Below are 24,212 nucleotides of genomic sequence, written 5' to 3'. Positions count from 1 at the left end.
CCAGTGACCTTGGGAGCCTGGTAGAGGCTAGGTTTAAATACTGCAGACCAAACTGGCTGTCCAGCATTTGAAAAAACACAAACCAAACTCATACTTTTACCTAAAGGCTAACCATTTTTTTCAACTTTCTGTAGTCCAGAATGTTATGATAATCTCAACACCTGACCTAGAATAGTTTATTTTGTCCTTTCCCCTATAAGCGATTCATGCTTTGATGTTATTTTTCTGATACTTTGTTTGGAAAAGATCAAAGCCAACAGGAGTAACTGAAGTGGTTTGTGTACAGAAGTGGTAAATGACAGTCCTGACAAGTGGGTAGGATTTCAGCGCAGGTTCACCACATAACTCAACAGTTGTTTGACATTTGTCATCTTCTGAAACATTTAACTTAAAAATTATGCAGTATACCATTTATGCCCATATTCCTATAGTCATAGACTAAAGTATAGATTAGTATTGATTGATTGCTTTGTCATTGTTGCCATACATTGTGCAACTGACACAATAAAGTTCTTAAGTCCATTGCTCCTACATGTATAATACTATAAGGCAATACCAATTAAATTTCTAGGTTCCAGGCTTTAAAAAAAAGAGTATGCTAGATTTTGGTATAATATTAACATTAAAACATTAAAACAGACACTGGGCGAAAGTAAAACAAAGGGGTAGGTAGAAGAGGAAAACAAACATTTTTACGTTGATCTTAAGTTTGCAGTGAAGAGATTAAGAGGATACCACGGTTATTAAAACACCACATAATTGTGGAAAACCACTGTGAAAACTTCAACATTTGCTGCATATGTGGATGTGGTGGTGCAATATGGTTGAGTGGACTGCAGGGTTGTAGCCAGCACCTGTCCTTCAGTCCTTTGAAGGAATTTTGCAGCTGGGGACTGAAAAAAGTTTTCCCCATTCCGTCCCCTGGGACAGACAAAAATTTATATATGTAAAGATATAAAAAAACTGAAACCCATGTGTTCTTCTTCACCAAAAAAGACATTGAACAGCTTAGTCTACAAGCAAAATTTGCTCATAAAAATGCAGGAAATAGTGTTTCAGATGGTCTTGATTTAAAAATTTTCTGGGACCCAGACCCCTAGAAATGACACGCAATGTCACGCCATGCCTTCGGTGCTCGATAGGATTCCCATTCAAAATCAAGGGGACTGAAAATGATTTCAGGCTGGCTACAACCCTGGTGGACTGTGAAGCAGACCATTCATTCCTTCCTTACTCCACCCTGCCATCTGGGTCTGTTTACAGTCAGCTAGTTGAAACCACAGGTAAGGGTCCCAAGAGCTATAAATGGTGTGTGCTGGGCTTCCCTACTGTCTAGGATGATCCATTATGTATTGGTTACTGGGGAGGTATAATACTAGTGAGAATTTTCTAAATTCTGTGAATCTTGAAATAAAAGAGTCATGATTTGATTTTTGTAGGGTTTCTCTACCACAAAATGATGGCACTGTAAATACATAAATTAGTTCTTCAGTATTGTTTTCACTGCAATCTGAAAATATAAACACACTGCCATTCTACCCCTACTGTGAAATGGACTATCCGCAAGAATAAAATGAACTTACACTTTGATGACAAACTCAGCTATATTTCAACAAGTGTAAAATAGAATGTGACATAAAGTATTGCAAGTACAAAGGTATTTTTGTGACTCCATGGCTTGTTTCGCTCCCCCCCCCCTCCCCACACCTGCTGGTATTAGTAATGATTGGCCCCTGAGGATCACTCAAGCTCAGTAATCAACATAGCGAGAACATGTATTCTGCAGACTGTTCAGATGGGGCCTTTTTAAAGCCGGTCCCTCCCAGACACTTAGTTTCTATATCCCTGTGTTTTGTACACACACTAAAGCCCCTGATACCTGGGCCTCCGCCTTGACACTTCCCTCTCCTTCAGGGCTCGAAATACTTTTTTTCTGCATAGGCAGGCAACATTGAAAATTACCCGCACCAGACAAATTTTATCTGCACCACTCTGAATTTTAGAGGTATGGATCATACTAAAATTGTTCAGGAACCATTACTACTTTTTTCTTTTTTACTTTATAGGTGGTAACAGTCAATGCAGCTAATAACAATCCCTATACATCTAAATCAAAGGAAATTTATGTATAAAACTTGGTAGTGCAAGTTGGACAAGTGCAGGTTAGGTGCAGGTTGATACCAGAAACAGCTCCAATTTTACCTGCACTAACCTGCATATGCAGGTGGTATTTCGAGCCTTCTCCTGGCTACAGTCTGTTTGTCCATCCACCCACTCCCAGATCCAGACTAGACTGCAGCGTTCCAAACTGGCTGGAATTTTGCAGGATAGAGGTTCCAGGTCCTGGGGCTGGTCTTGGAATAATAAATCTGTCACATTTAAAAAGTGTGTCAGGGATGTGGTAGAAGTGAGAGTTACCTTTCAGCTAGGCCACACCTATTTCATTTCTTGGTTCCTGGATTTTAAAAGAAATGTTTATTTCAAAACAGAGCCTGAGGGTGTTAGTATATATCATATATAGATTCATCAAATTTTGCTGTCTGTTTTCATCTTGAAGACTTGATAAATAGTAAGAATTAGCTTTCATTTTAACAGGGAAGTTTTAAAAAAGCCGATATTGCTTCTTTTCTACCTCTAACATATTTTTATTTTGTTGTTATTGATGTTTATCAAATTGCATTTACTGTGTGCAAATAGATAAAACAATCAAATCAAATCAAGCCAGAGCTCTCAGTGTCTCACTTAGAATATTTTGTGAATATTCGAATGACAATCAATCCTCTATAGTCTTTTAACAGATGAATGGCAGAGAAGCAATGAGAGTAGCTAGTATAGAATGGAGACTAGCTAGCTCATTTCATCTCCCCTTCCCCCTCCCTCCCTCTGATTGACTGGTCCTGTGAGTGAGAATGTTTGTTGTGCTAGTGTGAGACATTCCTTTTACTTGCTAGCCACAAGGCTGTTTGCACAAGCTGTAAGGTTAGAGGTTAAACTTGAGATCTGGACGGGAGTCGGAAATGGGAGGAGCAGAGAAAAGCTCCAGGGCCGTCCCAAGTAAAAGGGTCCGTTTGGGTTTGTGGTTTGACCTTTGGTTTGTTAATGTAAACATTTTTCCTTGTCATTTTTGACAGGTTGCTGTCACTACTGATCTGGAGCTAGGAAGAGCATCTCTCTTTTTATCAATCAATCAATCAATCAATCAATCAATCAATCAATCAATCAATCAATCAATCAATTAATGAATCAGTCATTCAATCAATCAATCAATCTGTATATCCATCTATCTTTTTTAATGTTTTGATCTTTTCTTTCATATGGGAGGAGCAAAGGAAAGCTCCAGGGCCGTCCCAAGTAAAAGGGTCCGTTTGGGTTTGTGGTTTGACCTTTGGTTTGTTAATGTAAACATTTTTCCTTGTCATTTTTGGCAGGTTGCTGTCACTACCGATCTTTAGCTGGGAAGAGTATCTGGCATTCTATAGTATCTATCTATCTGTCTTTTATCAATTAATCAATCAATCTCATCATCATCATCATCAATCTAATAGTCAATCCATCCATCAATCAATCAATCTATCTATCTATCTATCTTTTTTATGCTTTTTATCTTTTCTTTCGTTTATTGATTAATCAATGAATTTGTTGAGGTATCAGTCCATCAATTAATCAACCTATTTACATATGTCATTGATTGATCAATTAATCTTAGTTCAAATGTTTGGCAGACAGTCTTGTTGGTAGAGCTGTGGACTTAAAAAAGGTAGTCAAGAAACCAACTGTCTTTTCTACCTCTAGTGTAGAAATGTCATCTTTGGATGGAGAATTATTTATTTTGGATTATAGCTAACATATTTCCTAGTTGTGAAGTCAACTGCAAAAATTGTCAAAGCTGTTTGTTTTGAGACTGTATTTAACATCTTCAGTCTAAAAGATAGCATCCACTAGTACTTCAGATTGTTCAGACTACAGGTACAGGTACATTGACTTTCAGCTCCGGACCTGTTTCTTAACAGAGGGTACAGATCCAGGTACAGGTCCAGATATAGGTACAGGTACAGTTTACCAGTAGTACACAGCCCTATTGGCAGGCACATAAGGAAAATGTCCGCCCCTTTTCCTTCTTCTCCATTGCAGTACAGGTGTACTAATTGAATTCCAGCTCCAGTATCTAATTCAATTTTTAACAATTGTTAGATCCAGGTACAGGTACAGTAACCCTTTGGCAGGTACATAAGGAAAATGTCCGCCCCCCTCTCTTTCTTCTCCATTGCCTAGAAGCACATGTGTTGACCTGAGGTAGCTGGGTGGGAAGTCTGGGTTCCTGTCTGTAAATTCTGTCTGTCAGTGTCAAGTTCAAGTTGTTGCTCACTGTGTATGTCTCCCTTGTCCATTGTGAAACTCGATCTGGGTCTTGAATATGCCAAATGAGTGCTGGTGGTCCCGTTTTCTAGTTGATAAGGTTTCAGATCTGAAAACTTTAGCTGGTATATTGTACAATGTGTTTAAGCAAATGCGGCTTTGTATTGTGATTACTACAGCATTTACTGAATCCATTAGGATAGGATCTAGGAAGGCACAATTAAAGTCTGTTCATTTACAAGATTCATACAAGTTTTTTTGGGACTGAATTTAGTGATCAGTGGCAAAGGAGTACAAGTTCACGGTTTTATGATTTAACAGTGTGGGAGGTCAACTAAAGAACTATGAACGTAAAACCACTGCAAATATTTCACAATTTACAGTACATATATTTGGGCTATTTCAATCAAAAATAGTGCTGTATGTCATTAAAGGTATAGAATATTGTCATGTTGTGTAGTCACATGTAGCATACAAGTAGTCATTAATGATATCTTGTAAATTATGACATTAGAAGCCCATGTTATTTTTGTGTTTGATTGAAAAATGCTTAATATACAACGGTTGCTTATTTATTATGATAGTATTGGATTATGCTAGAAGTTAGATTGACTTACAAATCTGGAAACAGGAAGAAAATTACATGGATTGTGCATCATACTTTTGTATGGCATTCAAACTCAAAGGACTGTGTTGTGTTGATCTCGGAGTGGAATTTGTAACCATGACGATATCCCCCCACACATGTAAGGAGGCTCCACATCATCCTGGTGACCTCATATAAACAAACCCAAACCTCGGACATGTCGCACACCTAAACACAGCTGAGATGCAAAGTCATCGAACTGACACGTTACGTAAAATTATGGGGACCACCATGGTTGTGTGTGGGGACCAGCGTGTATCTTTTGGCCAATGGGCAAAGATTGGAGCAGCTAGACCTTGAAATAGTCCCCGTAGGCGAGGTTAAATGCCTGCTAAACCTTGGATAGTCACAAGGCAAGGACAGATCGATAGGGAAGCGTGGAGTGGAATCGGAATGGGAGGCTGTTTGCTGAAGTGGTAATGTGAGGAAAGTGGAGCGCCTTGTTGTAGTTAGGCAGCTCAGGGTCCAGATTTGAGCCATACTAATCTGTTTCCTTGGTTTTTGGAACACTTAAAATGGTGAAAATCATTCAAAATGTAGTGGTTGGGGAGAGGAGAGTCATGACGGACAACTTGTTCATTTCTGTCATAGCTGGACCATGATAAAGCTCCATCTGCATCTTGTCTTCAGGCACGGATTGGTCTGTATTTTGCAGTATCCCACTGGCTGCTGCCTGTATCGAAAGGGCTTCCATAAAGTAATTGTAACATGCTTCGTGTGCTGAAATTCAAATGCCGTATTAGGACTTAAGAATTGATGTTCATACAATATTGTGGCCCTCAAAATGCAAGAAATAGTGTGTCAGATGGTTAGAAACGTATATCTAAAATTTTCAGAAAGAGGATGTCCCCAGATGCCCCTACAATGCTCAAGCCCGCAATGCTTGCCACTTTGCATACCCCCACAGACCCACACTACGAAAACTCCTTGTGAGAACTCTGGTACTTTCCCATCATAGTCTGTTGGTATCCCTAGGTACCAGCCATGGAAAGTTGTGTGTAAATTGAGACACAATTTAAAGGGTTCTTGACTAGTTGATTGGCGTGAGAGACATTGGATTATTGCTGGGTTTACTGTCGCAGGGAGCTCAATTGGCCGAGAAACATGTTTGTGGACAAAATAGTGTTTTTGCTACCTGTAATTTAACCTGTTACTCAGTGACGTCAGTCACAGGGAAAATACCTTAGTACCTCAGTGGGACCGCGTAGCGCAATGGGACCGTGTTGGCCCCGTGACCGAGAGGTTGCGGGTTCGAATCCGCCTGCCGTGTTACCGATCTTGTGCCCTTGGGAAAGGCACTTTACACGGCTTTCCTCACTATACTCAGGTGAAAATGAGTACCTAGCTTCGGCTCACGGTGATTTACATCATTCACCCGGACGGGAGACCTGGCGCATATGAAAGGGTATGTCAACCCGCAAGAGGCGGTATAACCCCGTCATGTGTAAACATGTGCGAAGATGTGCGATCACGTCGACCGATGATGTATGTTCGTCTGTATCTCTGTGGATCTGCCGCTACCAGCCCAAAGCTGCCTAGGCAGATCCGTGTAATGAGTTGTATCATTGGCAAATAAATAAATAAATAAATAAATACAAAACTATTCTGTCATACATACACAAATATGGAGATTATATGATTAAACGAAGGTTCAAACAAACAAGATTCAAACAAATACCTGATATGATACCCACAGGTTGTCTCAAACTTTGTGCAAAGTTTGGTATGATGGTTGATTTAGCGTAATATGACCAGTTGCGGTCGTGATGCTTGCATGCAAAGCTGATGTATTATACCAAAGGGTTGCTATTGTTAAAACTCATAACGGTTATACAGATACAGATACAGATATTACAAATAGGAGTCCTTTTCAATGGTAATGGCATACGATATATTGACAAGAGATACTGTAATTTTTATTTTATTTTGACAGCAACTTGATTTTATGGTAGGACCGGTAAGGAGGTTTTTTTCCCCACATTTGCTGTTCAACCAATTCTAAAGTACAAAAGTGATACAAATACAATGGAAACACATATTTGTGGCATCTTTATTTCACACTAAAAGCTAAAGTAACAATTTGAAGATGTACATTTATCGAGCGCAACGCAAGAAATGATCTTTTGAAGATCCTAGAACCAAGCAATGGAGATGATTTGGCCCCAGAGTGTACAGGGTCATTTTGTGTGGGGTACTTTAAATGTTTGGAGCCCAGGGTAACCCAGGCAGTCACTGCAAGGATTTGTCAATGATATCGCTTTTCACATTTATCACTTGCTAATGAACACTTTCAACAAATTTGGGAGCCGCTGCATTCCACTATGGGCTGGTATAACCCAGCTGCCTGTATCTGGACTTGAGGCTTGGGTAGACGTACAATAGAACAATTGTCTGTGCTTGTTCTGTGAATACTACTGTGAATTCACGTGCTTTACCTAGTCTATTCACGGCAAAGATATAAAAACCCCTGCAGTAAGATTTCTCCGAAAGACACCGGATGGCTGTCTGAAATGTCCAAAATCATATCCAGTTGCTTGATTAACTGCTTTTTGGCATATCTTATCACCTGGATGTCTAACCTTCATCGACGTACCTTGTTGGTTCTTTGAATTTGTGGTTGGAAAAAACTATTTACGAAGTCATGGTTTCATGATCGAGAGATCTTCACAGAAACTAGGGAAAGAAAGCCACGGCAAACATTTCAATGTTTCCAGTATCCCATTCCCAGGGTGTGACAGACACGGACCAAACCAGGTCTAGACACAATATGCGTACAAACAAATACAGGTGTAGGGCCCACCTGGACATGCCAGGTCACTTAAGCTGGTGAGGATAAGAAGGGGAGATTCCTGGCTGAGTGTACACTGTTTACTGGGGACAGTAGCCGCTAAGGCCACTCCAAAGCCACCACTTTTCTTTGACAAGTTGGTGATTGTAGACTGACGGGTTTGAGACAGGAATGTCAAGTTCAAACAACCACTGCAAACATTTCGGAGTCGGAGGGGAGAAGAGGGATCATTAGCAATCCGTGGAAGCATTTAGCTAAATGGTCTTGGGAATAAGTGCTGTATCTTTTAATGGCTAAATGACACATTATTTTGATGACAAATTTTTCTACAGTATGTTTTCCACTGTGGAGAACTATAAACTCTTCTTTTAGATAACAGTCTGAGCCACATTCATTTCAGATTGATAGAAAAAACAAGTCTAAGAATTATAAACAAAACATTTGGAAGTGTAAATATTTAATATTAGGGGTATTCAAATTGGAATCTCTACTGCTGGAATATATTGTTGCAAACACTTCCAAAGATATAATCTTATTGGCAAAAGTAATAAAGTTGAAAAGAAGGGGTTACAAACTTTTCTCCCCCCCCCTCAGTTATGAATGGTATGACCCTCCATAACCACTGCTGACACCCTTTTTCAAGCAATAATTGTCTTTCCCTTTAGCAAGGGATGATGCCTAACATACTGGGAGATTAGTAGTTTTATACACCTGATACTACACCCACATCGAAGTTGTTAGGTATAGACCACAAGCCTTCACTCACAGTACACCACTAAGCCTAAATAATTAGACTTCATAGAACCTGTTTGTGAGATGCTATTGGCCTGGACTTGGCCCAAAAGGAGGGTAGTTTTGATAGGTTGGGCAAAGTTTCCTTCGGAATTGCGTGTCACACTCGATATTCTAGCTATTTCTCGACAATGCTGCTTGAAGTAACATGTCTAGACGAGGGGGAAAGTGTCTTCCTTCCTCATCCGGTTTGGTCTCGTTTGGCCAAAGGTAATCAAGGGGACACCATTTTGTTATAGTACCTTAAGATATCATTATCCTCTTAAGATGTGTGATGGAAATGGTATGCTTTGCCTTTCAGGGAGTACCGTAGATATGTGTATTTTTGTAAGGGCACAATTTCGCAGTAGGAGGTTTTTGCTGTGTTTTAAGTTTATGTTGAATCATAACTGTTCTGTAGTACAGTAGTTTTGAATTGGAAATGCATATTCACATCAATAGTAGAGAGGTCACTGCTAATGTTCAAAATAAAACTCTTCTTAAGATTCAACAGTATTCAGTTGTCTCTCCGCTGCCAAGACTTGAACAAAAATAAAAATTTAAAAAATAAACACAGATAATGCTCATGAAATTTTGTTGTTTTATGATCTGTGTGTTTCGTTGTCTTCTATATCATAATTTTTGTTCCCTTTTTGTTGACTGGGTACCTAATGTGAGTATCTAATGTCTATCCATAGTCTGGATAGACTGACTGACAGACTGAGAGAGAAAGACCTAATATGAACAGTAAGTCAGTAGCATATGTCCTTGTACAGTTTCCTCCTGAGTCCACTGAATATCAGCCTTAGGTAGGTTCACACGGGGACCCTGTGCCACATAGGTGTCTTCTTTCACTCACAGAACTTTATTATGACAAATGATGTGGTTGGATGATCAAAGGGCAGTGGTGGCATCTGGGTAGAGGTGGTACGTGCAGATGTGCATGTGAGTACTTGTCACTGAGACCCAGAGAAAACAGCAAAGAAGCTCTCTGACATGCATTATATGTACTGACATTTTTTTATCTTATTTTCCTGGTTTAGGGAAAACAGCAACAATGTTCTGTGATATCTGTAATATGTACTGATAACATTTTCTATTATTTTGTTTAGAGAAAATAACAAAGAAGTTCTGCAACATTTTCCTTTAAATTATACTTGTACAACGTACATGATTTTCAACTTAGAAAGTCATTAGTTATACAGATTCAATTTTGACCACTTATCGGTCTAACTTTTTGCAAGTTTTATATTGCAGAAGGCTGTGGTGAAATGTAGTACAGATGTTCCCTGCTGGTTTCAAGGTCTACACACTTAACATTTTACCTTCAGAACAGCTGCAAATGAGGGTTAACAAAATTTGAACATTTGCTCTGAATTACGCTTTATTCAAGCTACCGTAGGGGGTTATTGGGTGTCTCCTCAGGTGTTTTGGAGTAGTTTATTTGAGTTTAAATACCTGCCCAATGCTGTAAGAGGTGGTTGACATTTTGTTTGTGGGTAGAAATGGTAAAAAAAAAATGGTTTTCAACTACTGCATTTAGCGTCCTGTATGAGGGATGACAAGTTAGGTACTCATTTCCACCTGAGCGAAGTGAGGAAAGTTGTGTTAAGTGCCTCTCCTAAGCTCCAATCGACCTGCAGGTCGCTTTTTGTTAAGGTCATGAGGGAAGAGGTACATGTAAGGGTTAGACAAAATATGTTAAAGATTCAGGTTACATTATTTAAAGTCCCATTAAATCTATGCACATATTATTATACATACATCGTACGAGACGCATAATCGCAAACTTTAAACTTTTGCCAAAAACTCCTTTCCCCTCCTACTGGAGATAAATGTTTCTACAGTACATGTTGTGTCAGTAAATGACAGTTTAAAGTGATAGATCGAAAATCATGACCCCAAATTTGCATATGATTGAGACTTAACAGTCTAAGTTGGTGTCTAACAAGGAGGTGTCCTGCCAAAAAACCTAAGACAGTCTGCACATGGCGGCAACATGCTTACATAAGGCAAAATACTGTAAATGCAGAAGCTTTCGCGGTGGATTAATGTTTGCGGTTTTCGCGGTGGCCGCTTCACCGAGAACTTAAAACCACCGCAAACATTTTTCCATGGCAATAAGAGACTACAGTGCATGATGCTACCGCGAAAAAAAATAAAAACACCACGAACTTTAATGCATTTACTGTACTACTCCCTGCAAGGATATACTGTAAATGCAATTAAGTTAGCGGGGATTTAATTTCGCAGTAGCGGGATAAAGGATTTTAGCTGTGGATTTTTAAGTTCACGGTAGCACCATGCACTGTAGTCTCTTACTGCCATGGAAAAATGCGGTGGTTTTAAGTTCTCGGTGAATTGGCAACGTGAAAACCTTGCGGACCTAAAACCACCACAAAAATTTCTGCATTTACAGTACTATTCCCTGCAAGGATATAATTCAATCCAGAACATCAACATCTAAATATAATCTCGAAATTGTAGGGCTTTAGTTACTGTAGATTCAATAACTTTTACGAAGTTTCTATTTCACAGTATGGAAAAAAGTAGGTTTTTCCGTTTTTTGTAAATTTATGTAAAAGTACACTTTATTGGTACAGGAGTCATACAAAGGAGACAAATTTTTGTAGTTGTGCAATCGAGGTACAGAGGTCACTGAAAAACACCAAAATGAAGTCACTGCAGCAAAAGTATCATGATTTACAGTACTCTTTAATGCATACCTGGGTTGCTAGAGTCAAACTTGAACCAGTTGGAATTTCGACATACTGATAGAGAAATTGAAAGCACTTGTTTGGGCTGTTTTAGGAACAGGTTAGAAACAAAATGTAGCCATGGAAAATGTTTAATTTACTTTGAATAATTTTGCAGTTTTGCATAACAGAAATGATGTGTTGCAATATTGAATATGGTCAAATTTATTTCAAGCAGCTAGTACAATATAAAGTTTACTTTTTATTGAATTTGTAACCGTCTTGACTAGCTACATACTGTTTGGTGTTACAGTACATGTATGTTGGAACAGGAGAAATTGTGTGCTTGAGTGCCCTCTTACAACATTTGTAAGAACTGCAGTTCAGTTTTGTCGCAGGTTAACCCATTGTTATTATAAATTACCAGTAGTAAGTGCATATTGTACTGAAAATCATAGTGATGAAAAGGACACTGGTGGTGGTGTTGTAGAAATGTCCTTAGTGAGGGGCTTAAGTTGTTGACTCGTCAAGGAAACTATTTTCCTCCTACAAATGTACATTGTATGTGACGCTGTCTTGCTGAAAGTGCTTGAAATACTTTTTTCAGCCAGGTTGCCCAGGCAGCAACTTGAGTCAAAAGCCAAGTTGCACCATCAACATTTGAGGTTGCCCCAATTCCAAGTTGACTTTCTTCAAATCAGATACTTACTCATTATCTTTTCTTCCAGTTACATGTACATGTATATGTTTTATCTAATCAAGAAATAGACACTAATGCTTATGGATGTAGGTGGGGGAAAAGCGGTGTTCCGACTGCAAAATTTCAGGTTCGTTGCCCACTGTGCTACCTGGGTTCAAAATTGTGGTTGCGTTTGCAAGTCTGCAAGTGGGCATTTCGAGCACTGGTATACGTGTTATAACACTAACAGGAGAAATTGTGTGCTTGACTACCCTCTTACAACATTGGTAAGAACTGCAGTTCACAGGTTTTTGGCACAGGTTAACCCATTGTTATTATATTTATAAATTATTAGTAGTGAGTGCATACTGTGCTAAAAATCTATGTTACATTAAACAATAGAAAGTCCCCTTCTCTTGTTGAAACAGAGCGTAGGTGCCCAAATCACGGTGTAGGGGCCATCTCTAGCTGAAAGTGCTTGTACATGTGTGTAACGTGTGTTCTCTTTTCCTGTGTTGCAGGTCCAGCCACAGTATGCATGGTGTCCCACGACGGCACGCCTCCCATTCCCCCAGAACACATTGTGCAACAAGTCATGGACGCTAACGGCAGTATACACATCATGACGGCCCTGCCGCCCCCCCAGTACCCCAACGTGCCTCACCAAATGGGCTACCCGCCCCCCAGCCATATGCCGCACCACATGTTCCCACAGAACCCGTACCACCCCCCGGACGGTGGGGGGGAGGTCATACCGCCGCAGTATACGCCGCATCCATATCAACCCTCCTATCCATATCCTCCAGAACAAGGTAATGTATGCCCGTGAATACTTCAGCCACTTACCTAACTAGTCTGTGTAACGTTTGCCAAACTCCGCTGTCCAGGGCTGTAACTGGCCCCTCCCCATAGTCTTTGGAACACTAACTCCGCTGTCCAGGGCTGTAACTGGCCCCTCCCCATAGTCTTTGTAACGCTGACTCCGCTGTCCAGGGCTGTAACTGGCCCCTCAACGCCAATGTTGGGGGCCGGCGGATGTTAGGCGGGCTGCTATAAGCGAGATTTAATCAGGCTATTACCTAACCAATCCTGTTTATGCAAATATCCTTCTTGAATATGTGTATGTGTCATATATATCAGGTGAGAAAGAGTTACCACAATATCACCTGAACTATTTTACATCATACAGTGCTGAAGCAAAAAAAATAAAAAAATTACAAAAACAGCATTCCCTGTGTATCAACCAATTATTAGCTCAGCAGGGTAACAGAAATGGCTACTGTAAATTCATGTCATTTGGCTGTCAAAAGAGAAAGGAAGTTTTAGCTATCCCCTATAATGTCATGGTTGAACCAATACTGCAGTACAATAGAAATACACACAGGTATATACCTAAGTGTCATGATGTTACAGTAATTAAGAGATCACTGCAAGAATAAAACATTGTGAACATTTCAAGACATAACGCTAGCTCACCTTTATCCGCCAGGTGACGTATATCCGTTGTTCTTTTTATTGCTATCCAGGGGTATCAGGACGGTGGACTGTGGTTTCAAACTGCGACATTTTCAAATTATTGCTTGCAGCTATTTTCAGAATATTGTACCGTCCCTCAACTTGATATCCCTAAATGTCCTGTTTTTGAAAACAACGATTATAGGTTTCCCCGCGGATAAAGGTGAAGTAGCTTTCCAGTCTTATGTCTATGCTTTGCAGGTGTATACGTGTATTAGTTAGGCATCTTGGGCCTCATTGCAAATGGTCCTGTCAATTTAGATACCTAATTTTGCATACGTGTACACGTAGTTGTACTCTGATGAAGGATTTATGAATGTGCAGTATATAAGTAGGTGGGTGATTCTGTGTCAAAATAGGTGTTGGTAAGGCAGGACTGACAAAAGCTGTAAATTTCATAATTCATTGGTCTTTGTTATTGTCCTTGAATATAGGTTGACATAGAACATGGAGTTAGGGAAAGTATAATGAGATTGCTGTTGTTGTATAACATACAACGTTACATTAACAGCACATGGACAGATAAAAAAGTACATTTGTATAAAGGAGCTTTTCTTTCTGCCTTTGTCATCAAAGCCAAAATGAGACCAGCCACATTTAAGGAAAACATGGAACTGTGTTCCTGGTTTTAGAGGGTGTGAAAGAGGTATTGAGAGCTCCTGTCAAAATTTATCAAAACTCAGAACCCTTTCTTGAATGGTACAAAATTTTCTACACGTCTATCTACTAACACAGAAAATAAAGAAAGTAGGTTTATATTGCTCGACAAAGGGGGACACACATTTTGGATTGACCAGCTAAGAGTCCATCACACACCCATACCTACCCCCATGGCAATTTCTAGACATGAAAAGGTCAGAGTTCATTTCCTGTTCTTGTTAGCTGTATGTATGTGGGTGTGACAATATCCTGGTGGAACCAGCTGTTTAGGGAACTTCAAGAAGTAAACGTGGGCAGTCTTGGGGTCTAGATCGCCACTGAAGATTTCTTTTTGACACCTTTGTTGTCTTGATGTTTTTCCCGCCACGTCAGAAAGATAATTTGACGTATGGCTTCACCATACCATGGTCCGGGAGACTCTGAAAGTGGTATGTGGGTGACGTTGTTTCAGAACGCCTCCATATTGTTGCTGTGTTGGCAGATTAAACAGCTTATTAGTCTAGGTTGGATATCATACATGTACATGTACATTTCAACCTTTGCCAAGAAGGCTATGTTTTGGTAAATAGTTTTCCAGTCTAAGATCAATCAGTCTAAGTCTAAGAAGACATTGTTTTTTCTGATAAATTAGGTAAACACTGGACATTTAGTAAGTTACCTTCAGCTGTCTATCTTTCATGACACAAATAGGGCAGCACAGTACTGTAATTTATTTTGTCTTCTTGATACCGAACTTTCACGGTCTGAGAAATTTTAACTTGTTCTCGGAACTAAGTGTTCACAGCGAACAAATTATTTGTCATTGTCACCAAGAGAAACTATTTGTTATCGGTAATTTATTTATCATTTAATATCTTATAGGGTGGTCCCTTCAGTCTAGCAGACTGATTTCCATGGGAGCCCTGTGACAATCAACATAAACAAAAATAAAATGATAACTTCATGTTACAGTCGTCACCGTGAAAACCGTGAACATAAAAGCACATTAAAAAAAAATCAGGAATTACAGTAGAGTCCATTCCAAGACACCATGCGGATGTTTGTTGCCATTGTTTAGAATTGATTTTAAAGTTTTGTAATTATGTGTCTAGGACATTTGATACTTCAGAAATATTTTTAACACTGTTTCAACTTTATAAATATTTCCCTGGTCCTGTAAATCTTTGGAAATATTCATGGTGTGGAATTGGATACTTCCAATGGTTTCTAAATAATTATAATAGCATTCTACCATTATTTACCATTTTCTACCATTTTTTGTAAATGGTTCAGTGGGCTGGGAAGATAGCGATTCACACATCCTTGCAAAGTATGGTCGGGTGCCATGCAACAATGGCCCACCACAAAGGATCCACCACTGCCCAGCAGTAAAATCTAAAAATATACAGATGCAACAATAGGGCTTACTTTTATGGGGGCAATAAACTAATTATACCATTTGGCCAGGTTTACCATTTTTTGTAAATATTTGTAAATGTGAAATAATCACAGAGAGGTTTCACAATTATTCTAAATAAAGATATTTTTGTACAGTTACTTTCAAAATGTTTCTAAAATATTCAAAGAAATTCAAATAAATGAGTATTTTCTTAGTCAATTTTTTGAAAATAATTTAATTATTGTGGCTCAGATATTCTTTTATTCAAAATAATTCAGGCTAATTATAAATATCGCCTAAAAACCCTCATGGTGTCTTGGAATGGACTCTAGCTAGCAGGGGGCTGAAGTAATTATTATGTTTGAATTGGCAAAAGTCGCCGAGATGTATGTAGCTGTGCAGGGGTCAATTTAAGGTGTCAATTATTTTTTGCTGAAGTCTCATGACAACTTATAATAATGTAAAGCACATTTGCATATCTATGAATGACAGAAAATTAGAGATTTTTTTAATACATGCTTACTACTTTGTCCGTCTGCTTGTACTGTCAGGGATGTTTTTTAATACAACTTATGTAAAGCATATTTGCACATGTATGAATGACAGGAATTTCTGCCATTTTTTCAGAAATATAGCATTGGTGGAGATGTTTTTCATGATAATTTTACGTAAGATGAAGACTTTCCTAATATTGGTTGCATGTAACTTCCCAATGAAGTACTGAAAGTGAAAAAGGGAATAATCAGTACTTATTGCAAAACTGAATTTTTTTATCATAATCATTGTAGTGGCTTTACTTTAAACATCTAGTAAAAAAAAGACAAACAAGTAACTGGTATGACACATTTAGTTTCGGTGCGCAATGAGTGTAGCTATCATCATGCCATTATTTTGAAGGGATAATTATTAACTTTAAGCTATGATGTAGTTAACCATGATACTCAGAGAAGGTAAATAACTGAATGGGAGAATTTTACTGTGGCTGATCGGGGAAGCAAGGACCCAATATCCGATTGTGTTCATGTGTTTGTACATCAGGACTCGAAATATACCTGCACTGGTGCGGGTAACATTGAAAATTTCCAGCACTAGACAAATTTTACCTGCACCAGTCTGAATGTAGGAAGTATGGATCATACTAAAATCGTTCAGGAACCATTGCTATTTTTATTTTTATACTTTTAATATAGGTGGTAACAGTCAATGCAGCTAATAACAATCCACATACACCTACATCATAGGACATTCATGTATAAAACCCAGTACATGGACCAGTGCAGGTTAGGTGCAGGTAGACACCAGAAATACCTGCACAGCTCCAATTTTACCTGCACTAACGTGCATAAGCAGGTGGTATTTCGAGCCCTGTACATGATTGTGTAGCATGGGGCTAAGCTTGTAGTTTTGGGTGTCACAGACCATAGCTATGCAATGTATGTACATGTACTTTGTACCCCCAAACTACCTGTATTCTATATATGGCACCGTCAGTAATGGAACATTTGGTCACCTAAAGAATTAAGGCCCTTATTGTGGGATTGGAACAATCAAAAAGGCAATCTTCAAGTAGATAATAGATAGATAAGATGATATCAGGGATTTTGCTAGAATTTTATTCTAGCAGTGGTAATGGAGAGATAGTGACCAATCAGCTGGCTGGTGTGGTTCAGAGATTTTAAAATGAAGGTTAGAATTTGGCATTCTAAAAGGATACACATGAAGGGATTTGATTATTTAAGCCAGCTGTAATTAGAAGAATTTTTTTTTCAGTTTGGAGGGTTGTAGTAATGTAACCCTCCAAACTATAGAATAATGAATGTGTGAAAGAGAAATGTATAGACTGGCATAACTGTCTTGGTTGGAAGTACCAGACTACTAGTAGTTCATAACATAGTGGCTGTCTTTTATCATGATATACATGTCAAATGGGAAAAAGAGTGACAAAGCAATAGCAAAATAAGGTAAAATGTTCTTCCAAAGAATATTTTCAGTTTGCACCAAAATACTGCAGAAAGTGCCTTTAGTTAAACCTTGAGTCAAATTGTTCTGACTTTGGCTGAAAAATAGGCTATTTATTTATAACCATCTTGGGTACATAAATAGTTCTTATCTGCTATAATGATAGTTGCTGCTACTAATTAATCTACTCTAAGCACTGTTGAATATAATTGGTAGCAATTTAGACACGCAAGTTTTGAAATTTAGTGAATCATCTCCATGTTTGCTGTAATCAACTTAATTGGCTTAACTTGACTTTTATAACAGGCTTGAAATGACACGTTGTCGTGTAACACAAAAGTGTGTGTATTTGTAAACTTAAACTCTCTTCTTTCTGCTCAGGGCTACCTCGAATGTTTTGATTTATTGATTGATTGAATGCCTTTGTAATTTCTTTCTTGTTTCTTAAGCTGATTTTTTGTCACCTGTTTTACAAACAGAGCCCCAAAGGCACACTCCAAACTTCCACAAGATAGACGAGAGAGCGGAAAAGACCCGGGATCGACTGAGGAACAAACTACACACCAGGCAGAGGGAAAACTCCTGCAATGCCGGCAGCCCTCCCACCTCCCCCCGTAGGAGCCAGCCCTCCTCACCCACTGCTGCTGAAAATGGCTTTGGGAGAGGAGGGGGGAAGAGAAGGTTGCGGAACAGCTGCAGTCAGGAGCCGGAGCCACACTTGGGCAACCATCAGCCAAATAGCAAAGGTTTGAAAGGATAATTTTGTCTGTTGTTTTTCTTCTGAAGACTACTCTGTGGTCTCTATGGTACTTTGTTTAAAACTTTTTGACATCAACAATAGACTATTCATATCAAGAAGTATCTTAGAAAACTATCATCAGCCAAATAGCAAAGGTTAGGCCACACCAAATTCATTTGTGGCTTCTTTTTTTTTCAGTAAAAAGTTGGACCGACAGGTGGTAAATTTTTTTTCAAAAGGTCTGAGGTAAAGATATACGGCTTAGATAAAACAAAAAAAACAACCAGCCTCACAGGAGTAATATTTTGTAAATGGCACATTTTATGCAATGAATCCCTTCCTTTGAATTGTTACTTATGTTCTGAATAAAAGGCATTGTTTTTAGACTAAAATTATGTGTATGTAGCTCTAAATGGCAATATTTATAGGTTTGTGATAGCAAAACCTGTATTATTTTTTATCAGACTTAATTTTTTTTTTTGAAAATGAAAAAAAAGATAGACAGGTGAATCCAAAAAGTGAGAAATAAAATTAGTGTGGCCTTAGAAAGGAAATTTGTAGCCTCAATGATATCTATCGTACACTGTTTCTCAGGGTCTAACAACCTGCTGTAGAATTTTCTTGGGAGCATGTTGGCCCTAGAGCCGAGAAGTTGGGCTGGAAACAGTCTGGCATCCAAGCTAAGACATTTGATACTATTCATATCAAGAAGCATCTTAGAAAACTTTCAGATTTAAAAAATGACATCTGACATTCCATACTTGTTTGTAGAAACTGAGAGATTGAACAAATTTCAGTGCATCTTAATTGATTTTATGTAATAAACCTTTAATTAAACACATATGGATTGTAGAAAAAAATCATATACAAGAGAGAGAGAGAGAGACAGATGCTTAATGTTGGACGTGTCGTTGTATGCTAAATGTCAGACGTGTTGTTGTGTTTTACAGATAGTCTAGAGGTGAAGAGAATAAAGGACATCCTTTCCTCCATCCAGAAGCCTCAGGTAGGTTTGGCTCCGTCCCGGCGCTGTTTTCCCCAGTAGATAATATTTCCATCTTAAATCAAACTTGTTCTTGTTTGAGTAGCGTGCGTAGATCTCTTTAACATTATTTTAGGATGTTGCGGTCTTAGTGTGCCCGGTATAATTATGAGAATCGATGTTACTATCATAGAGCAGAATGATACCGTACCAGATATAGAACAGACTGTAATTAGCCCTGTGGGCCTTCCACCCAGGTAATTTTTACATCCTAGCGGGTGATGCATGATTGCTTTGATAATCACTCAAATTGTGAATAAAAGATAAAAAATATATTTTTCTTGAAAAGCAAATCCCACACACTGTTTGATAACTGTAATTAACAGCATCGAATGCATGGACATAACATATTGTTACTACTGTTTCCACCAAGAAAAGTCTTTGAAGTAACTTGTCATAGGGTCAAATCACTACATCAAATTGGAATCGGACATGGTACACGTGACATAAATAGATAGCCCTCAAGGATGTCGCACCTCACATCCTGAATGTGTTTTCCCCTTCATGTCTGGTTTGGAAATCACTCCGCAATGCTTGTCAATTTATAGTATACTTTATTTCCTTCTTAATAAAAGCATTTTTCTTTTTCTTATCACAAACTTTACATACTGTTTAAGGAGAGTGCTTACAACAACACATGTGACACACCACAGAGAAATTAAAGTCTACATGACATTCAACACAGAAATATCCAGATACCAACTTCAATACATCGTTGACATACAAAAGATACTCATGACTCAAGAGAAATACTTAAAAATAATAAAGCACCCAAGGTGCACAAATTACACCACTTAGTGGAAAGAAAACAGTCAAATCTTAATGATTTTATCACTCCTATCTTTCATAATTCTTCACCTTGTCATTCTTTTAGGTACAAATACCAAGCCCTCGTCCTAAATGTATGAAGCAAAGGTCCCGTGAACGAAATCCGTTAGCCAATCAGATATTTTCCCTCCTGTTGTTGGAGGGAAAGTAACCAGCCAATTGTTGGTCCACTGGGGTCCAAATCTGAGTAGAAATCTACAGTACATCAAATTTGATCCTTTGTTTTCATCACAAAAAAACATCATGAAAATAGATATACATTGTATCACATACAATTGTTGACAATTAACATTTCATTCTTAGTGTCCTTTTAATGGATCAACCGATTAACCCCATTAAACAATGTAGCTTTGACATGGAGCTAAAATGTATTATTGAAATCATACATTATGCCAAAAAGCAGTTACTCAAGCAACTGGATATGATTTTGGAAATGGTGAGATGTTTCAGATAACATCCACTGTCTTTCATCAGTGACATTGAAGTTAGTGATCTGTTTCTCCCACATCACTTCAGTCAGTTCAGTGTCACTGACAAAAGATAATGCATGCTATCTGCAATGTCTGACTGTTTCCAAAATCATATCCAGTTTACCTAGATATCTAACTTCATGCCATAAATCTTCATCGACGAAATCATACATTGTTCAAACAAGTTGCTTCAGAAGCTAATTGCATTCACTGCTGTTGCAGGCAATCTTTTACATCTGTTTGTTTCCATCCACTTATGAATCAGGGTCAACATCTTAGCATACACATATGCTGTAGTTCAAACGTTTATGGTAATCATCTGTCGTCACGAACTGTCACGGACAAACTGTAAGTCCGGAAATGATACTAGGACATCAATAGGTGGCCTTCACCTCATATCCTGAGTGTGTCACCACTTTTATTTCGAATAAGAACATCAAAATGTTGTTTCAGTAAAATACATGTAGTTATGTGATGCATACAAAATGTTTTTTGGTTTTGAGAAAAATATGTTTTTAAGGAGGTAGGCATCTTTTGGTCCAATTAGTTATAACTCATATACCTGGCAACATCAAAAAGTTATTTCAATGAAGTACCTGTAGTTATGTGATACATACAAAATGTTTTAGTTTTTGGATAAATATGTTTTTAAGGAAATAGGCATCTTCTTGTCCAATTAGTTAAAACTCATATACCTGGCAACATCAAGAAGTACATGTAGTTATGTAATACATACAAAATGTTTTGGTTTTTAATTTTTAGAAAAATATGTTTTTAAGGAAATAGGCATCTTCTGGTCTAATGAGTTAAAAAGATGCACGTGACATAAATAATTGGCCCTTTTGGACCTTCACAGCACATCCTGAGTGTGTCGCCACTTTCATTTGAATGGCAGCATTAAAAAGTTGTTTCACTAAAGTATGTTATACATACAAAACCCTATTAGTTTTTGGTTTTTAGAAAAATATGGTTTTTCAGGAAATAGGCAACTTTTGGTCCAATGAGTTTTCAAAAAGTTTTTCAATAAAGTATGTTATACATACAAAACCGTATTAGTTTTTGGTTTTTAGAAAAATATGTTTTTCAGGAAATAAGCATCTTTTGGTCCAGTGAGTTTTAACTCATATGCCTAAGTCTACAAGGCCACTACTGTGTATGCTACAGTCCCTTTCGCACATAGGGGATATAGCAACTGCTTTGTGCGCTCCAAAATTTTCAGTGCATGAAAAATAGATTTTGAGCTCTGAGATCAGTTAAAAGGAAGCGGATAAACTAAGCTTAAACTAACCAACAGTAGAATTGATTGGGATTTTTCGGAAGGTACAGTAGACGGGTCCATTCTGTGAACAAGGCTGATGGAGTCGGCCTAAAATTTGGGGTAAGTCCCAGTCAATTGTTGGTTAGTTAAAGGTTAGTTTATCCATAATGACATTTACCATAATATATTACAATATCATGCATACATATTAAGTAGTAATCTCCAAGCAGATCCTACGGTAGCATAAGATAGCATCAAAAGCTGTGAAGCTGGCTTAGGAGTGTGTTTCGGTGCAAGGCTAATGGACACTTTTTGGCTGACTACACTCTTTGGGCAGTTTGGTACTATCTTATACCATTGTAGGATCTGCTTGGAGATGAGTTAAGTAGGGATATTCACATTTCCTGCACATCTGCCACACGGGGGGCGTGCACTCGGATCGCGTTCACTTCGATCTCCTCCGCGTGCCTCCTGGTCGTCCGTGTCGGCTTCTACGACGCTTCCAGAAGAGCTTGCATGTTGGCACGGTGGTGGTGAGGTACACAACAGGCTTCAGGGACATGTAGAAGTACAGCACAAAGGTGGAGATGATGGCTGAGTTGACGTAGATGCTGGGGAGGTGGGGGTTGTTGACGCCCAGCGCCGTGAGGGCGTCCGCCACTTGCGCGATGTTACTGGGAAGGCAGCACACTCCGAAGAGGACGAGCAGTGAACCTGGGGCAAAGAGAAAGAGCAATTGTTTGCATGGTTCTATAGCCAGGGTTTTATTTTTTGCAATAATCACATAGGTCTCACCAGGATTTTTTCACAGCATAGAGAACCTGGGGCAAAGAAAGAGCAATTGTTTGCAGGGTTCTATAGTAAAAAAAAGTCAAAGTCCTTCCCGATGGCGCATAGGGTGGCGCCCATGTTTGTTTGATTTTATTTGCACATGAAAAAGGAAATACATAAAGTAAAGATAAATGAGACAAAAAAAACAATGTGCGGGAGCGAGGGGGAAGCCAAAAAAGGCTTATCGGAGCCCATGTCCTTTTCAGAAGTCCTGCGGTACAAAGCTTAGTGCATCACTATAGCAGGGGGCTAGTCCACTGGTGGTGTGTGTTCAACTTCCATACTCTTTCCTGAATGCTGATTGCTAAGCAGAGAAAGCAGCATGTACCAATTTTGATGTCTTTGATATGCAGGCATGAACATTGTAGTGGGTCTGGAGTAATTTTTAAAATTTCAAAGTTTATCACCCTCAGAAAGATTTTTTGGGGCCAAATTTAGTGAAATAAAGCCAAATTTTTTACCTCTGTTATAAAACAACAGGAAAGCCCCCTATGCTGGTTGAAACACAGCATACATGCCGAAGTCACAGCCTTGGGGCCCAAATCACAGTGTGATATCCTGAAAAGGCCTGGCAAGAGCACTGTAATCATAATGGTAATGACAAGGAAGCAATGCGAGCAATCAGGGGTCTTGGCCCTTCCATTGTGAGGAGATTTTGAAAACGTAAGGTAAAAAGTTGGCATTCTAGCGGTAGCCATAAAGGGACTTTATTCTGTTAACGCCACATATAATTTGAATAATTCATCCTTTTTCTTTCAATTTCTTACATATCTGTTTCTTTGATGTTACTGTAATACTTTAGAATAAAAGAGAGAAAATGTTCAGGTGGATTTTATTTCATAGTAAGGAGAAAGTGGAATGTTCACCTTGGTTTTGAGTTTTAATGTTCCTCGCAAAACTTGCGAGCATAAAATCACTTGGGCCCAACAGTATTTCTCTGAGGTCATTCTATTACCTTCATGCTAATTCTGTTGTCAACAACTCTGCGATATGGCCCCTGCTGATAAAAGTATTACTGTATTTAGTCCTGTAGGCTTTTATTACTGGTAAAATCAAGTTTCCAGCAGTGAGGGTTTGGCCCATGGACACAACTTTGATGTTTAAATCACCCAATGTGCGGTTATAACCATAAGCAATTGCAACCGGAGAACTACAGCTGGGGTGTTACCGGGAAGGGCAGTAATATCAGCAATATTGATGCAGATACAGAAACTGGTGTGCTATGCAGAAGGGCAGTTATACCGGCTATACAGACAATGACACAGAAGCTGGTGTGTTGCACCAAGGGGCAATTGTACCGATTAGACAGCTGATACAGATACAGAATCTGGTGTGTTACACAGAAGAGCTGTTATACTGGCTATATAGGTACAGATACAAATATAGAACTGGTTATTTTATAGATGAGGTAGATGTTAATTATGAAAGCACAAATTGTAGTCTCTCTATATATTTGTAAAGGATCCAACAATAGAATCTCGTATCAGTCACCCCCAATTTCTAAAACCCAGCAGGGAACCTGAAGATCTGTTTTCTATCTTCCTTCAGGGAAAAATGAGTATCTAGCTTTTGTTAGGGTTGGGACATACAGTTAGA

The 24,212-nt window shown here is 38.7% G+C and overlaps 1 protein-coding gene across 6 annotated transcripts in view; it reads left to right on the top strand.

Moving 5' to 3' along the window:
• Window positions 1–24,212, top strand: part of LOC118426863 (fibronectin type-III domain-containing protein 3A-like) — a 91,642-nt gene that overhangs the window by 33,396 nt on the left and 34,034 nt on the right. For 5 of the 6 annotated variants that reach the window (XM_035836423.1, XM_035836422.1, XM_035836421.1 and 2 more), the window contains exons 3-5: window positions 12,458–12,748; window positions 17,928–18,194; window positions 19,138–19,193. In XM_035836423.1, the coding sequence (XP_035692316.1) occupies window positions 12,458–12,748; window positions 17,928–18,194; window positions 19,138–19,193 (614 nt within the window). Of the gene's footprint in view, window positions 1–12,457; window positions 12,749–14,334; window positions 14,540–17,927; window positions 18,195–19,137; window positions 19,194–24,212 lie in introns of those variants that run through there. The other variant, XM_035836426.1, reaches the window with a different exon arrangement.

Source organism: Branchiostoma floridae, chromosome 12 (assembly GCF_000003815.2).
Source record: "Branchiostoma floridae strain S238N-H82 chromosome 12, Bfl_VNyyK, whole genome shotgun sequence".
Taxonomy (NCBI): Eukaryota; Metazoa; Chordata; class Leptocardii; order Amphioxiformes; family Branchiostomatidae; genus Branchiostoma; species Branchiostoma floridae.
The sequence above is the reverse complement of the archived record's forward strand: the minus strand, read 5'-3'. Positions and strand labels throughout refer to the sequence as shown.